This window comes from Cyprinus carpio, chromosome B18 (assembly GCF_018340385.1).
Source record: "Cyprinus carpio isolate SPL01 chromosome B18, ASM1834038v1, whole genome shotgun sequence".
Classification (NCBI taxonomy): Eukaryota; Metazoa; Chordata; class Actinopteri; order Cypriniformes; family Cyprinidae; genus Cyprinus; species Cyprinus carpio.
In genome coordinates, this window is record NC_056614.1 from 20,824,031 (window position 1) to 20,843,170 (window position 19,140).

Sequence of the window (19,140 nt, forward strand, 5' to 3'; positions counted from 1 at the left end):
AATGGATAAAGAACAATTTTGGGTTTTTTTGTTTTTTTTTGTTTTTTTTGGGGGAAAAGCTGATTCTGATGTCTAGGAGAGGCCTGATAAATCATAGAAAACTGTAAGTTTGGGGTTGATAAGCTTAATGTTTCTGAATGTTTTTTTACATTCATATTATATATATATTTATTTTTGAAAAAGCTCGAAAGAAAGGCAGCGCTATGAATGGCAATTTCTTTTGATCAGTTTAATGTGTGCTTGCTGAATACAAGTTTAAAAAAAAAATCTTACTGACAAATTTTATTTTTAAAATATTTTATTTTTTATTATTTTCAAGTATAACTTATATATTTTAAGTATTTTAATAAATACATTTTATAAAAACATTTTATATAAAAAAATATTTATTTTTAATTTTCAAGCAGAAAATTAAAATAAAAAACTATTTAATTAGGCAAATAAATGTTTATTTAGTGTTTAGTAGAGCATTTTTTATTATTAAAAAGCCAATATATTGGTTGACTTAATTTGAACTATAGCACTGTTCAACTTGACACAGTAAAATATATATATATTTTTTTAAATTGCATGTCATATTTGCGTCACTAATATTCTAGAAATGTCACTATTGTTTGATGCACATTATTCCAGACTCTTCACACAGACACAAACAAACACAGAATTATTTATTCTGCTGATAAAATGTCTGAGGCTGTTTGAATCTAGGGTGTGTATCTGAGAAAGTTGTGGGAAGAGAGTTCCACTTGTAGCGCATTTCACTTGGGGCCGGACTGCAAATGTGAGAGCGTCCGTTAGGACACTCATTCTGTGGACCTTTTCCTCGAGCAGAAAGCTCTTGACGTGACCCACATACTTACACAGGCTTCTTAAAAGAGTGCTGGAGCGAGGGAGGGGGAAAGGGAATGAGACAGTGGGTGGAAGAGAGAAGATGAGGAGAGAGAGAGAGTTGAGGGCTCAAGGCTGATGCAGCCCCCTCAGGCTCGTACAGATGGGAGAGGGGGGCTGGGGTCACTCAGGTGGGACACAACTCTTTCATTCCCCCTCTCTCGATTTCAGTTTTCAATTTCAAAATGCTTTTTGGCATGATTGTTTTACACACAGTATTTCTGAAGAATCAATAAAAGAAGCAAGAACTATGACATGTAGTATTTTATATAAGAAAAAATAATATAATAAATAATATAATAAAATTAAATTAAATAATAAAATAAAAATGTGTAAGTTTTTCCATTTTCAGACTATATTTGGCTACATTGGCTACTTGATGGTTATATGTTTTATTTAATCTAATAAATAATACATTAATAAAATAAAACATATTTATTATGATAAATAATATAATAAAGAATTTATATTAAACAAATAAATGTTTATTCAAAAATTAAATTACATACAATAATAAAATAATAGGAGCATGGTTATGTTTTGATTTATTTAATGTTTTATTTTATTATTATATTAAACAAATGTGCACATAATCATCAAGTTGTCAAAATGGAATTTAAATTGCTGCTACAATTTTTTTAATTTTTAAAATAAACATTTATTTTTTATTTTATTAATTCTGTGTTATATAGATATTTATATAATGTAATAAAGAATTTATATATATAAATATGTGTGTGTGTGTGTGTGTGTGTGTGTGTGTGTGTGTGTGAGTAAACATTTTACTATATTATTGTATTTGTATTATATTTAATATAATTAAAATTATAACAGAATAAATATAACAAATTAAATGCTTAAATGTCAAAATGCAGTTTAAAAATGTGCGGCTACTATTTTTTATTTTTCAAATAAACATGTATTTTTATTTTATTAATTCTGTATTATATTATATAGATATTTATATAATATAATAAAGAATTTATATATATGTGTGTGTGTGTGTGTGTTTGTGTATAAACATTTTTATTATATTATTGTATTTTTATTATATTTAATATAATTCAAATGATAAAAGAATTTATATAATAAAATAAATGTTTATAAATCTAAATATAATACATAAAAATATGAAATAAAATAAAATAAAATAAAATGTTTCTCATGTAATTTGATGAAATGAAATGAAATATGTATCTCCTGTCATTTGATTGTCATCAACACATACCCATTCATCTGTACAAATTATCAGTCTTACATTTTTAGACTTCATAGCAATCATATGATTGTCTTAAACTTCATTTAAGACAATCATAGCAGTGACCAGGCTGTCTCTCTCTGTCTGGGGTGGTGGCATGTCTGTAATTAACAGTGTAAGGTGGAAATGCTGTAGGAGTGGGTGAGGATTACATACTAGAGCCTCCTGCTCTCCCTTTGTTTGTTCACTGGGACTCTCGGGCGCCAGGGTGATCTATGGGTCACAGTACGGCTCTCTGCAACACAACATCTTTTCCTGTACCTGACTGGCACGCAAGGAAGTTGTCAATCATACAAATAGAGACTGATGGTTGTGGTTAAGTGGCGTGTATAAATGCAGTGTAGTTTCATTCAGTGTACAGGGAGAGGTGGGCAGTATTGGCAATCTTCTATTATGATATACTTCACAAAATACTTTCTATAGAAAAGTGATAAAGAATGTTGTGAAAAATGAAGGTCATTATGGCAATTTTAATGGTAAACATTATTTTGGTTATTGTGTTTTTATATATTTGTATATTTTGTATTTAGTAGTATTATGTTTGTGTAATCTGTAATGTGGAGAAGCATTCAAGTATTATGACATAAGTATGCATATACAATATAAATATGAAAAAAAGATAAAATCACTAAATAGTGATTTATTTTTTAATAGTCATTTAGGCTACATTGCAAGGAAACACCTTTATTAATGAATAATATATAATTATTAAATAATTAATAATATTAATAAATAATTATTGCTCAGCATTGGTTTTTTTTGTTTGTTTTTTTTATTCAGCGTAAATATTTAGCAACTATATATAATGACTTGATATAAATACATTGTTAATCCAGATAATACTTAATTCCTGAGCTAATTAATTTTGTCTGATTCACTGAGTTTATTCACTAAAGTATTTGTCAGACTGATTCAAACTTGCGAGTCTGTGAGTCGATTCACAAAAACATTGTCATTTGTTTGTGAATCGGACTATACATTGCTCAGTGAGTCACATGTTGATTCGGTAACCGCTTTGACTGATTCACAGAGTTTATTCACTGAAGATTCACAATAACCGAGTCCTTTATTAGAGAATCAGACTACACTGCTTGCGCAGATTGTGACAACAACTCGTCAGAAAGATGTGATATGGCATTGTGATACATTTTATCACTTTACATCCAATTCAGACTTAAGTTCACAACATGCATAAAACAATAAATCTTAGTTGTCTACTATATAGCATAAAAGTTTCAAATTAAAACAACTCCGTATTTACCTGCATCATGCAAAACTCACAAATGTGTCTGTAACAGTGAAATTTACAGAGAGAGGGTCATCAGTTCGTTTTTTTCCTTCACTCTCCCTTCATGCACGTTCTGTCTTGGGAATGCTAATGATGGAAGAAAAGGGAGTTGAGAGAGTGACAGCATCGTCAGCGATTTCCTCTTCATTTTGGAGCGAGCGGGAGAGGGTGAGGTTCACAGGGCCTTGAAATGAAAGAGCACTCCCACAAAACGAGCACAATAAAAGGGAGGACTATTTCCAAGGTTGTTTTAGTAAGTTGTGGAGAGATGACCCCACACTCTGACTCCATGGAGATGAAATCTAAACCGCTCCCCCTGCCTCCCTCATTCTCTTGTTCTCACACTCCTGGACTGTTTGTTTTGTCTCTGTCATTTTCCTCCCTTCTTTCTCTCTCTCTCTCTCTGTCTGTGTCTATCTTTCTGTCATGGCAACTCTTATTTTCCTTCTTCGTCCTTTTTGCTTCATCTCTCTTTGCCTCGCCGCCAGTCGCAGGTGTGCGGTAGATGTCTATATGTCCCCCTCGGTGAGCCCACCTCACACAATGTTTATTAAAATGGCACGCCGGGAACTTTTGGCTTTTGCTGCATTAGTGCACTGCGATGACATGAATATTAAAACTGATTGCGAAGGAGTGTGTCCAGTGAGTGGGCGCTCAGAGGATCAAGGTTTTTGTCATGTGAAGGAGGGGGAAAGGAATGACTCTGACCATCTGAAAACTATAAATTACTGGTGTCTTCTCTAACAACTTTGAAAATCCCACAACATTTCTCCTGTAGTCCTTCAAAATTATTATCATTGCTGAGAATCATTTTTGTTCATTGCCCTGTTTTATTGCTTTTATGGCTATATCAGTATTGATTATTTTCTGATACCAATATCATTTATAATGCTCAGCTTCAGTATGAATGATCTGCTTGATTCTGCCAGCCTATTGCAGCATTTGTGGTTATATGTTTTTGTATAATGTCTATTAAATAACCACTGTCCCATGATTGTCTACATAGTCTAACTTTTATAGTTTCATGACTTGTGTATCATTCTGTGATCTCTTTTTTCTTACATTATATTTTATATATATTATTATCTTGTTTTTAAATATTTGATTTTAACTACATTCCTAATTTATTTTTTGTATTTTATTTTATTTTTTTATTTTGTAAACAGCCATATAATAAGATGTGATAATGCTGTGGTGTACCATGGTACTTTAATACTGTATATGCCATGGTTCTATATGATTACCATATTCATTTGTTAATCCAAAAATCATGGTAATACTATCGTAATTAAAAAAAAAAAAAAAAAAAAACTCAGGTTGTACAGTACATTTTAATGTTTTGATGCTTGATTTCCTACATTTAAATTTAAAATGTTGTTTTTTTTGTTACACAACAGCCAATTCAATGTAGATTTATATAATGTCCAATAGATTTATAATGGCCAATTATTATGTTATGTTTGAATGAATTGTACATTGAAACAATGTGAAATGTAAATGTGAAATTTTGAAGTGAAATTGTATTTTATTGTAAAACACTTAATCTTTAACAGCTTGTGTCTGCATATATACATATATATGTGTGTGTGTGTGTGTGTGTCTGTGTGTAGTAGTTTTTTATTTTATTTATTTTTGTATATTAATAAAATACAATATACTGTACAATAATGACCTAATTGTAGAAAAACAAAGCATAGTGGCACTATGAGATGTATAGTTGTGGACTGAAATGAAAAGCAGGGCATCGTCTCTGTCTGTGGTTATGAGTGGTGGTCCATATTGAAGGTCAGCTGTGATCGATGCTTTTTGACATGCACACACAGAATGATGTCAGAGCCTCAAACAGTAACTGAGCGAGCATGTGCATGCATGTGTGCATGACTGAGGACTTCAGAAGAAGCATTCTTTCATTGTGTGTGATAACCTTTGCCTGACCTCATAGCCACAAAACCATTTACCCCAGAGCAACCTGGTGATTATTTACACACTGCAGTGTTTCCGATGGGTGCGAAGACCTTCTGCAAGCAGCACTTCTTGCTCCTGTGCTTGTTTGCACTATGCTGAGTGGCATTGTGTACGAGAAATGACTCCCACAGCATGAGTGCATCGGGCTTGCCATGCAAATATCAACAACAGGAACGGATGTTTGCACTTGTGTGCATAATGTCACCCTTGCATACATGTTAGCTGCGCAATGACACGCATGCAAACACAAACACACCTGCAGGGTCACAGCCTGACAGGTTTAGGTATACAAAATGAACCACAAACGAACTCTCCGTATCACATCTGCATGTACAGGAGCTCATATTTCTGTGAATTTCTCACCACCGATTTTTGCATTACGAGCAGACGTTTTATACACGAGCGAACAAGGATGATATTTAGTGTGGTGTGTGTTTGTGTTTATCACACCCTCTGAAAGTCCTGCATCAGCAGCTGCTGGTCTGTTTTGCATATGGCATTGGAAGAAGGCAGAGAAAAGATTGAAGTGGGATATGCATTTGCATACGTGGCGGCCGTAATGTGTCCTCAGTGTCACAGAGATACTTGAGCTGGTAGCGCTGTGGCTTATTTGAATGATATCAGGCAGACAGACCAGCAGGCACAAGGCTTTATGCAATGACATCACTTCAGAAGGGTGATGTCATGCGCTATACACCTTGCATGAGAGCCAATGGGAGAATTAACTGCCAAACTGAGTCTTTTCCTGCCCTTGAGTGCCTGTCAGAAGTATTTTGTTTCTGTTTTGTTCCAGATGTTTCTTCTTCACTTAGGAAAAACAGAAATTAGTGCTGTCAAAAGATTCATCGCATCCAAAATAAAAGTTTTTGTTTACATAATATATCTACTGTATGTGTACTGTGTATAGACACACATGCATGTATATATTTAAGAAAATATGTTGTTTATATATTAAATATATTTATATATAAATTATATGAATATAAATATAAATATATATATATTTAAATACATGTAAATATTTTTGAAATACCTTATGTGTTAATTTATATATATATATATATATATATACATACAGTACACACACATATTATGCAAACAAAAACTTTAAACTTTATAATCGTTTGACAGCACTAATAGAAATAGAAACAAATGAGTCAATTTGTCAAATTGTTGGCGAAATATGAAAATAGATGACTAAAGTTGATGTGGAATTCATACTTTGAGAATAATTCAAGAGTTAATTTTGAAGTCTTTGACTTTTAATTGCAGAATTTATAGGGATGGAAAACATTTTCATTTCATGACTAATGTTTTTATTTATATTAGATATTAATTTTGATTTGATTAATTTGATCTATCATGTCCTCTATTTTTGCTTTTAGATATCCTTTGTAGACATATAAATCAAGTTGATCTCTACAAACTGATTATCTTAAAACACTATTGAATGTAATCTCTTTAAATCTAAAAATAAATATACATTTTTCGTGCTGTACATTATGTTATGCTTAATTTCACTTGTATGTGATTTCAATTTTAAGTGTTCTATTTTTTACATTTATTTAGATAATAATATTGAACTTTAATATTAACCTTTTATTAGTTATTGGTCATAACATCAAAGTTATTATCGGTATATCTGTATCAGACAAAATGTTAATGTTGAGACATTCCTAAAATATGAGTATTACCATTTATTCACATTGCTCTCTAGAAGAAACTATTGAGAGAATAAAGAGATTATGGTTGTGTTTTTCCCCTGATAAGTCATGACTTTGGTTCTACTTTTGGCAGAAGTGTTATTTATTTAAATTTTATTTATAAAAACATTCATACGCTTTATTAATATTTTTATTATTGATATAAAATAAACTTTTATTTTTACTAAACATTTTCAAAGTTATGTTTTCAGTTTTCTTTTTATTTATATCGGTTTAGTCAGTCTTTTTCAGTTATTTCAGTTTTATTTCAGTTTTTAGCTGTTTTGTTTAGTGCTTTTGTCATTTTTATTGGGTTTGTTTGTTTTAATTTTCTAATTAGCTGTAATTGGTTTTAAAATACAGACTGTTCTTCCAGTGTCCAATGTTGTCTTTACAAATAATATGACTGCGTTCTACTCTCACCCCTAAAACTGAGGCATCAGTCTATTATCCGTGTGTGTGTGTGTGTGTGAGAGAGAGAGAGCTGCATTTCTGCCACCTTTAAGGCTTGCTGAACATCTTTCCATACCCAACATCAGTCTCTTTATCTTTCCACACATTTGCTGCTTTCTTTTCTCTCCATATGGGATTTATCTTCAATCCCTCTATCCAAAAGAGTGGCCCTCCGTCTATCCTCAGAATGATGATTCACAAGCGGTGACCTAGAGTAATGCCGTGTCACGCGCCGTCTCTCTCCTCCCTCCTCACCCGCTGTGTCCGTAGCAACAAAATGCATTCAGTGTTTGTCTTTATTACTCAGTCAACTTTAATCGGTACAGTGAGGTCTTATGGCTGCGATGTAACGAATGCCAGCTTTGGGCTGAATGGAACAGGTTGCACATTAACTGGTTTTGGGCCAAAAACATCTCTGTTTCCCTCTGGCCCTCTGCGGTGAAGGACAGTGCAAATGCTCCATAAATATACACTTAACCAACCTTTTTTTTTAAATTGGGATGATGTAGTGTATGTAATGTAGTGGGATAATGTATAGACGGCTGGTCATTATTGCTAAGTAAATCATTTAAAACTGTATTTGTTCTGCGGTGACTGTATTTTCCATCACTTCTGTGTCTGCAGAGCTCCAGAGATCATCCTGGGTCTGCCATTCTGTGAGGCCATAGACATGTGGTCCCTGGGTTGTGTCATCGCTGAGCTGTTCCTGGGCTGGCCGCTCTACCCCGGAGCATCGGAGTATGACCAGGTAAGACTTGTCTAATTCTTTAATGGATTATAATGGAAACAGTATAGAGCTGGGAGATGAAGTCATCCAAGGTTTCATATACAGTATGCGCTGGCTTTCAGCTTGTCTGAGGATTCCACCGTTAGTACTGTACATTTGAGAGTATTTGTTGTACTGTATCTTGGCTGTTCCCATGGGCCTGTTACTGTACCAGGGATGGACCGGGCCACTCGGGGCGCCAGCCTCTATGGAGACCATCCCTTGATGCCCTGCACTGTATAAAAATAGCAGAAAAACAAGATGTCTTATTTCTGTATATACATGCAAACATTATGGACAATAAGTTTGCGATTTTTTTTTGAAAGAAAGTAATGAATTTATTTAGCAAAGGTGTGTTAAATTGATTAAAAGTGACAATAGATGTTAAAAAAGAGAGAAATTCACCATTTTTTTAGTCATCATACATTAAAGTGATAAAAAGTGAGTGAAGAGTGAATTTTTCAAAAGATTTCTATTTAATAAATTCGCTTTAATGAATTGAATAAATATATCTGATAAAAGCAAATAAATGCTGTTCATTGAACTTTCTATTTATCAAAAGTAAATATCCTGAAAAATAAAATGTATCGCCATTTCAACACAAAATATGAAGCAGCACAACATTGATAATATTTAGAAATGTTTATTGAGCATCAAAACAAACTGTCGATCTGATTATGAGCATTTTAAAACATAATAATCTAATTACAAGTATCCGTTATTACCCAGCTCTGAAAATTGCATCCTTATAGACTATAGACTTTGTTTTATTTGTTATTAATAAATTGCCAACTTAATAATGAATTCAAAATAAAATGTATTTACAAAATCTGCTTCACTGTCCATTAAATCATGCTGCTGATTTCAAAGATTATCAAAGTTAAATATTTCCACACAAAATATGAAGCAGCACAACTGTTTTCAACATTGATAATAATCAGAAATGTTTCTTGAGCATCAAATCAAATTGTAGTGATTTTTGCAAGATCAATAATGTAATGATGAAGAAATGTCTGCTTAGCGCCATGGAAATAAATGACATTTTATAATTATATTATTGAAAACATTTTTTTTTTTTTTTACATTTTTAAGAATATTTCACAATATTGCTTTTTTTGTTAGTTTTTTTTTTTTATCAAATAATTACAGCCTTGATGAGCAGAAGAGATTTATTTCAAAATCATTAATAATTGTAATTTTTACAAACTTTTGGCAGATACTTTAATAGCCTAATAATAATTATATTCATATTTTTATTGTATTACATATTATTATTTATTATCATGATTATTAAATGCTGCTTTTTATTTGTACAGGACAATAATATGTATTATTACAATTTAAGATATATCTTTTAATGCAATAAAATATATATTTTTAATAATAAGTACCGGGGGCATGGTCAGATTTTCCTGCTTTTTTTGTCTCTAGCTGATCACAGGAAATTACATCTTGTATCACAAATATAAGAAATTAAGCAACAGTTGTGATAAATAGTCTTAAAATCACATTTATAGTACGCACGTTTTATATTTAACACATTGCAACAGTGACATCACTGTTGACTTACACAGCAATCACCGGCACACATTGAAGCACTGTTTAATATAAATTCTTGCATTTCAATGCATTATTTTCAAGACCCCTAGCTTTCAGGGGCCCATTGACCCATGCCATAATCCATCCTTGGGTGTTTCTGTTTTGTAATTCAGTGGTCAGTAATGATACAAGTAGATAAATAAATAATGTTAAATAAGTTTCAATTGGAAAATGATTTATGAAATGATATTTCCTGTAAGATATTCATTCAGCGAGATGAATCAGAGGAGTGTGAGATTGTGTTTATGTGTGGCCCTGCCGAGAGCCATCTCCTTTCTCCGAAAATGACTGCAAAAACATCCCTCAATTACTGTTTGTGCTTAAGAGAGAGAAAACAAATCCGACTGTTGGCTGGGCCCCTGCTCTCTCAGCTCTCCTGAAGTGCTGTGTGTGTGTGTTTGTCGTCTCTCTGACTTTCATCTCTCTCTGGCCCCTTCGTAGTTCTGGACACATGCCACAAACTGCCCAATTAGTCCAGGTCCAGAGCTCTACAGTGAGGCCTTCTCTTAAAAAAAGATTCTGGCCTCATGGAACAGCCCAGGGCCAATGTTCTAGCTCTAAGCAAACCAAACCCGTCTTTAACAAGTTCTTAAACACAGTAAAGGATTTAGAGATTTGTCTCCCACAATTTCTGTGTACTACAGCGTAATAGGGTTTTTTTCAGCCCCTCATTTGGTGCATTTATGAGGTCTTGTGATTGGGAAGCAGTCGAATGTTAAGGACTTGTGCATTTCACCTCGGCTTCCCTGTTTACTTTTGATTTTCACTTGGATGCAAAACTTGAGAAGTTATTTCCAGTCTTTGCTGCACATTTCTAATTACAGCACTTTGAAATCACCAGCAAGAATCCTCAAAAAGTGAATGAAAAAAAAAAATGCTATTCTGTTTCAAAAGACAGTAAATGAGCCAAATTCGGTGATCGAGGTCTCTTGAGCAGCTATGAGCTCATCTCAGGATACGAGATTGGCTGTTTGGCAGGGGCCATGGAAGAGATTATTATTATTGTGGATTCCTTTGGGTGCCAAGCTCTTGTATTTACATCTTTCAGGTGTGTGAATGGCATTCTGTGTAATTGCGGCACCCGGACAGACCTGGGAGGGTTTGGCAGGGGAAATCAGTCTCATGGTGACAGCATTCATCACAGATGCTGTTTACTCAGCTTCTAATGCTGGAATGTTGAAGTTGTGTCATCAACGTGGCAGCCAAGTGACTGATATGTTTTCGAGCAGACAAAATGTCATCAGTCTGTTTTAATGCAGCTCACTGTTGCTTTTCCCAGAAGTCCGCTTACAATATTAGTCAAGGTTTCTTGCACCAAAAACAGAACCATTTCATTTTTCATGACATTTCATTTCCACCCTGATCATTAGAATTAAAGGCTGTTTTTGCTTCTGTACTTTTAGACTTTTAGAAAAATACTACTAATAATTTTATTATTAACAAATATGTAATAGAAACTGTAATCTGATTATGAGCATTTTAAAAAGTAATATAATCTAATTACAAGTACTACATTTTTGAATAACATGTAATCACTTACTACCCAGCACCCAAAATTATATTATTCTATATTCTATATACATACTATAGACTATAGACTTAGACTATAGATTATATGCATTGACTTTTTGAAGACGTTGATGTCAGGCTCTAGCGTTTCTGTTTTTAATAAATTGCTAACTAATAATATATTCAAAATAGAATGCATTTACAAAATCTGCTTTAATTTCCTGCAATATTAAATGCTGCTTTAAATTTGCATGCTTTGTGTTGGACCAAGAGGTCAGTCTATGATGTTTAGATCCTCTGCTAGTCAAACGTCTTCACTATACAAATTTGCATGTCAGAGATATCCAAATTTTATTTTATTTTATTTTATTTTATTTTATTTTATTTTATTTTATTTTATTTTATTTTATTTTATTTTATTTTTATTTTTATTTTATACAAGAAATGCAATTTGCAGCCCATTTTACTTTCACTATCAGAAGTCAAACAGGATATTTAACAGAAAAAAATATATTGTAAAAAAAAATAAAATTTTGACTGTCATTTTTAATACTATGCCTGTTTCTTTATGACTTGTTTTTACAGCTTACTTTCATTAAATTGACTTTCTATTGTGACTGTATGTCTATGCATATTAAACCTTTATATATAAAACAAGCAAGAAATTCCCCTTTTCCAAGTGTACATATCTAAGTAGTGAATATCCAGCACCTAATGTGTGACGTTAGTTGTAAATCTCCTTATCGCCTGTGTTTATGTCTTCCTCCAGATCCGGTACATCTCTCAAACGCAGGGCTTGCCAGCAGAGTATCTGTTAAGTGCAGGGACGAAAACAACCAGGTTTTTCAACAGAGACCCTGACTCCACCTATCCTCTATGGAGACTGAAGGTAAACTCCCTCACCCTGTTTCTCTTTCTCACTTCCTTAATTAGTCTCATTTGGTTCGCATATAATATGCAGCAACAATGTTTTTTTTTCTCTCTCTCTCTCTTTCTCTCTCATTCCCTCACTCTCTAACTAAGTTAAATTGACGCATCCTCTACACCCTGTAAACAGACCAAGAGGCTAAAGTGAGCTAAATGGGTTTTGTGTGAGAGGACTTGGCAACCAGAGCGATGTGGGATAAATCCTGCTTAACGTCCTGTTCTTATTCTTCCCTCTTTCATTCTTCCATCCCTTTCTGCTCTGTTTCTCTCCACATTCCCCCATCCTTACTGCGCCGGTGGCTGGTTGCCCATAGTCAATAGAGTTTCTCTTTAGATTAACTTTTGGTGAACTTTGCAAAGCTTCACATGGGGAAACTTTGATATTATTGAACCCCAATGCAACTCCAAGCTGCATTCCTAACCCTCCATATATATGATACAGATCCAATAAAACTAGAAAAACCTGTCCTCCTACATACTCAATACCCCCTAAACTTTTTGGCCCTCAATGCTTGTGTCTTGGACTGTAGAAATACTCAACCCAATGTCAAGTACTTCCAAGAGATAAGGTTATATCTTTCATAGTTCAGGAATCTTAATGGAGTTTTCAGTTATGTTCCGTTTAAGCGTCAACTTTGCCTCAGATGTTTCTATAAAAAAAAGAAAAACAATCTGTTGACTTAAAAATAAATATGGATAGCATATCCCAAATGATAAGTTTATACTGAAATCTCTGACTTGTTTTGATTACCAAAAATTTGGTATTCTTGCAAATTTGAGCACAGTTTGAGAGTGTGTTGAGATCTCTTCTGTAGGAAACACATTTGAGATTCTTTTCAGGAGAAAATTAAAAGAAGCAGAACTCTTCAGCATATGTCTCATGAATGAGATTTAATTTGTGAGTTTTCTTTACCGTGGGTTTTATTCCAAATTTTAAAATGTCTTTACTTTTCCCAATTGATTTGAAATGTTTCATAATTTTCCTCCAAGTGATAGTCCATCCAAAAATGAAAATTCTGTCATCAAAAAAAAAAAAAAACTGTTTGGAAACTATTTGGTTACCAACATTCTGCAAAATATCTTCTTTCGTGTTCCACAGAAGAAAGAAAGTCAAACAGTACAGGTTTAAATCAACATGAGAAGTGAGTAAACAAAGTGTCATTTGTGGATGAACTCTCTCAGTTTATTCCTGATGTTGAAAGCGCCTCTCCAGTGTTTTATTAATTTTTTTTCAAGTGGAGCCATCTTGAAAGATGAATCAGGATAGTGCTGATAGTATTCCGGTTTGTATTTGCAGACACCTGAAGACCATGAGGCAGAGACAGGGATCAAATCTAAAGAAGCTCGCAAGTACATCTTCAACTGCCTGGATGATATGGCACAGGTAGGAGTTTCATACCACAAAACCTGCTTCAGCTTCAACAGGAGCAAAAATCTGGCTCATGACTAATAATAACCTCCCTCACCCTCAAAAATGTTTTGTCTCCAACTCTGTGTGGCAAGTTTCCAGTAATACTCACACCTCTGTTACGCAGAAAACTTTGAAGTTATGTAACTTAGGACATGACTCAGAAGCACAATGGTGCTTGGGAACCTTATTCCCCTTGGAGCTATTCAGTGATAAGACACATGACTTATGACCTTTTGGCTTCTGCGAGTTATTGAAATCAGCACGCCTCATCACCGGCCGGTCGTCAGATGTCTGGACGGCCGGGTCACGCTTTTGCCAACAATGACGCAAACCTTAATTTGGATTTTTCCCATAAGAACGGACTCCATCCCAGTTCATCAGATAAAAACGGCTGAGCTATTTCACAGCAAATTCAGATGAATTCATGGAAATATGCTTATGCTTGGATACACTTAATCTATAATGTATCTATGCTCATGTCCTTCAAAACAGCCTTGTTTTGCAAGAATTACATCTGAGCCTCATTTTCAGGTCAGGTCCTCTGGTGTTATGATCTAAGTACTGACTTGCTCTGTAGTCCAGTTTACTGCACTGGCTAGTACACTTATTGTACTACACAGTAAACTTCATTAACATAAAAGAAAAAAAAAAAAAAGGTATTATTTTCAATAAGATAGGGAGTATCTTGATAAGCTGGAAGGTACAAAACAGAAAAAAAACCACTGATAATGAAACAAAACAGAAAAAAATGTGAAAATAAACAAAATAATAATAATAATAATTTAATTATTATAATATGCTTATATTATTATCATTATTATTATTATTATTATTAGCAATCAAATAAATATTTATGAGTATAAAATTAGTATTTATTTATTTATTTCATAATAAATCATAAAAAAATTAAATAATTGATAAAAAAACAAAACAAAGTGAAAATAAATATAATAACAATAATAATAATTATTATTATTATTAATTTTGATACTCATTTTATACTCACAACAAATTTTTATTTGATAAAATTAGTTGTGAGTATAAAATGAGTATCAAAATTAATAATAATAATAATAATAATAATTATTATTATTATTATTACTATTAACAATAATATAATAATAATTATATTTATTATTATTGTTATTGTTAATTTGTTTGATTTCATTGTTGTCGTTATTATTATTAGTGAAGTAATGCTAATAAAATCAGAAACTGTGAAAATAAACTAATAAACTAATAATAATAAAACAAATTATTTGAAATCAAACTAATTAATAATAATTAAATATACAAAATATGATACAAAATGTACAAACAAACAAGCATATCCATCTGTCTATCTATCTATCTGTCTATCTGTCTGTCTATGTCTATCTGACTGTCTGTCTGTCTGTATATAAATGAGCCACCTTCACTCAGATAATAGTTTAGACCCTAAAGAAATCTTTAGAACATATAATATGCACATTTCTCTCTCTCTCTGTGTGTGTGTGTGTGTGTGTTTCCTCAGTTTCCACTGTTGCAGCACTGTCAGTTTGTATGTGGAACATCTGCAGAGCTGTCTCATGATATGCACCTGTCTTTAAATTTTTGCACTCAGAGATACCGTGCTTGTGTATCCAACCTAAATAAAAAAAACAGACATAAAATAAATAAAGAATGATCTCTGCTCGCATCAACCACAATAAACAGACAACTAACTAAGCGTGCTTAACTAATCTTTTCAATGCAAAATTTGTGTACGGTAGCTATGCAGTCACTCCCTTCGCTTGCAGTTCATATTCTACATCCTGAATGATTATTTTTCCTCATGTGTCAAAGATTATTTCTTTATTGTACAGCAGTGTGATGGAAAACAGAGAGAGAGAGAGAGCAGGACTAAAATAGCATGCATAAAAGAGGACTGTGATTTGCACTGGTGACTGGCGGTTTATCTGATAGCTCGGGGAGGTTAGGCCACAGATAAACAGCATGGCAGTATGAAAAATGCGTTAGCCATCTCTGACATGGATTCACAAAAAAAATTTTTTTTTTAAAAAAACCTCTGCTGCACTGCTTTTAACCTCTGGCAAAATATCCTATCAGACAATAAAAGCATGGTTATTTAAATACAGGCAAATTTAGTTATTTATTAATTTTTTTGTTTTACTTTATTTCCCCCCGTGGTTTTGTATTTTATGTTTGCTTTTTTAAAATGTATATTTAGTAAATATTTTGTTATATTTGCTTCTTTTCATATACATTATTTACAGATTATTATATTATATTATATTATATTATATTATATTATATTATATTATATTATATTATATTATATTTTAATATAATATTATATTATATTATATTATATTTACTGCTGTCAAATGATTAATCGTGATTAATCGCATCCAAATAAAAGTTTTTGCTTACATAATATATGAGTGTTGTACAATATGTTTATTTATAATGTATATATAAATATACACACATTCATTATATATTTTAAAAATATTTACATGTATATACATTTATATATATATTATAAATTATTATATTTTATAATTATATATAAATATGTTAAATATATAAACTATATATATGCATCTGCGTGTATTTATATATACATAATAAACACACAGTACATACTCATATATTATGTAAACAAAAACTTTTATTTTGGATGCGATTAATCGTGATTAATCATTTGACAGCACTAATGATATTATATTATATTATGTTTTTCTATTATATATTACAGCTGACTGTATTCCTCTGTAATATAAAGGTCATATTTAAAAAGTCCTTTTCCATGTCTGTTTAACTTATATTTGCTTCTTTTCATATATTCATTTGTATATACTAGTATAACATAATACATAACTTTATTTCCCCCCGTGGTTTTATATTTTATGTTTGCTTTTTTTTAAAATGTATATTTAGTAAATATTTTTTGTTATATTTGCGTTCTCTTTTCATATTACATTATATATAGATTATTATATTATATTATATTATATTATATTATATTATATTATATTATATTATATTTTAATATATATTATATTATATTATATTTACTGCTGTCAAATGATTAATCGTGATTAATCGCATCCAAAATAAAAGTTTTTGCTTACATAATATATGAGTGTTGTACAATATGTTTATTTATAATGTATATATAAATATACACACATTCATTATATATTTTAAAAATATTTACATGTATATACATTTATATATATTATAAATTATTATATTTTATATTATATATAAATATGTTAAATATATAAACAATATATATGCATCTGCGTGTATTTATATATACATAATAAACACACAGTACATACTCATATATTATGTAAACAAAAACTTTTATTTTCGATGCGATTAATCGAGATATGAAATGTGTGAGAAACAAGTTATTTAGATTTATATTATGTTTTTCTATTATATATTACAGCTGACTGTATTCCTCTGTAATATAAAGGTCATATTTAAAAAGTCCTTTTCCATGTCTGTTTAACTTATATTTGCTTCTTTTCATATATTCATTTGTATATACTAGTATAACATAATAACATAACATAACAAATTTTTTTATTTACTTTACTTTTAGTTTTTTTCACATACTCAGACAGATGGGAATATCTGGCCTTGCAACTGAAGCGTTCCTAAGTAAATATCTGTAAATGTGAGGGCAAATATTTGGGAATATCAGAAAGGTTACCGCTGTCCTCTGAGGACGCACACACTTTTTGACTGACAGACCTGTGTAAATTAATAAAGTTGTACACGTCAAGAACTGTAGGAGTTATTCACACAAAAATACTCACATGTATTATTTACAAAAGCTGCAAGATTCCATCTTTTGGGAACACCCAGGCTCGCATTCAACACACATTCGACTACTAAGGATGATTTATTCTGCAATTATGGCAGCTAATTTACCCTGCCGGCTATGCTCATGGATTATCACTGTCCAGTGCATTTACAAATATTAACTTTTTAATTTTGCATTAAAGCATTACAGCATTAATTTTTTTTATTTTACAATTTCTGTGCTGATTGACCTTGTGATTGTTATTTTTGGTATGTGAAATTCAATGGAATTCTTTGGAAATTCTTTTGTTTTCTGGAAAATTCTGTGGGCACAGATTCCATGGCGATGAGTTAGTCAAATGTTGTATCAAAAAAAAAAAAAAGGTTAAAGCTGAATAACCTTGTTTGAGGATCTTGTAAAACACTTGTAGGTCTCTGTACATCAGTCAGACTGTCTCTATCTCTCTCTCATTTCTCACTCTCATCTTCTCTTTTTGCTATGTGCAGGTGAATATGACCACAGACTTGGAGGGCAGCGACATGCTGGCGGAGAAGGCAGACAGAAGGGAGTTTATTGACCTGCTGACCAAGATGCTGACCATCGACGCAGACAAGAGAATAACGCCCATAGAAACACTCAACCACCCCTTTGTCACAATGACACACTTGCTGGACTTCCCACACAGCACACAGTCAGTTGCACTACTCCAACAGTAAGGTTATGTAGTTTTATCAAATCATGTTTAGATTGCTGACCAAATCTTTTTTTCTTGCAGCGTCAAATCCTGCTTCCAGAACATGGAGATTTGCAAGCGTCGGGTGAACATGTACGATACAGTCAATCAGAGCAAGACACCCTTTATAACACATGTAGCCCCCAGCACCTCCACCAATCTCACCATGACCTTCAACAACCAGCTTAACACTGTGCATAGCCAGGTCAGTATCCACACACACATCTAACTAACCACTTACCATTATATTGTACTTAAATAAAGTTAAAGTTTGATAGGTAAACCACAGCTCTAACCCCATACGTTTGGCATTTTAGATATTATTTAGTCTTTGTAAAGTGCAAAAATAATTTTTGTCATGCACGTTTCTGAATAGCTGGGTCAAAATAGCTAAAAATGACTGCGTAAGCTAAAATGAACAAATCATCAAGTTAAATGTACTTGAGAATGAAGATAATTAATATAATTAAATAAATTTAAATATTATTTAAATATGTCAATAATTAAATATTTGTAATTTGTAAATACTAGTTTATAGTATATGAAATATTTGCAAAAAAAAGTATAGAAAATAAATTATTTTTGTCTTGATTTCCAGTAAAAATGTCCTCAGATTTTTTAACAAGATAAATGTATTGGAGAATGAAGATACTAAATGTAATTAAATTATCATAAATCATAAATAAATAATATAATAGTCAAGTGTTATTTATGCTTTTACATTATTAAATATTTGTAAAAAAATAAAAAATAAAAAATAATAATAATAATAAATTTAAAAAAATCTGAATTTTGCCTGATTTCCCATAAAATATTATTAATAAAAAATCCTTAAGCA

General features: G+C 31.8%; 1 protein-coding gene across 5 annotated transcripts in view; it reads left to right on the plus strand.

The window, feature by feature from the left end:
• Positions 1-19,140, plus strand: part of LOC109109215 (homeodomain-interacting protein kinase 2-like) — a 95,911-nt gene that overhangs the window by 60,209 nt on the left and 16,562 nt on the right. For all 5 annotated transcript variants that reach the window (XM_042744314.1, XM_042744313.1, XM_042744315.1 and 2 more), the window contains 5 exons: positions 8,180-8,303; positions 12,199-12,318; positions 13,654-13,740; positions 18,076-18,260; positions 18,345-18,507. In XM_042744314.1, the coding sequence (XP_042600248.1) occupies positions 8,180-8,303; positions 12,199-12,318; positions 13,654-13,740; positions 18,076-18,260; positions 18,345-18,507 (679 nt within the window). The remainder of the gene's footprint in view (positions 1-8,179; positions 8,304-12,198; positions 12,319-13,653; positions 13,741-18,075; positions 18,261-18,344; positions 18,508-19,140) is intronic.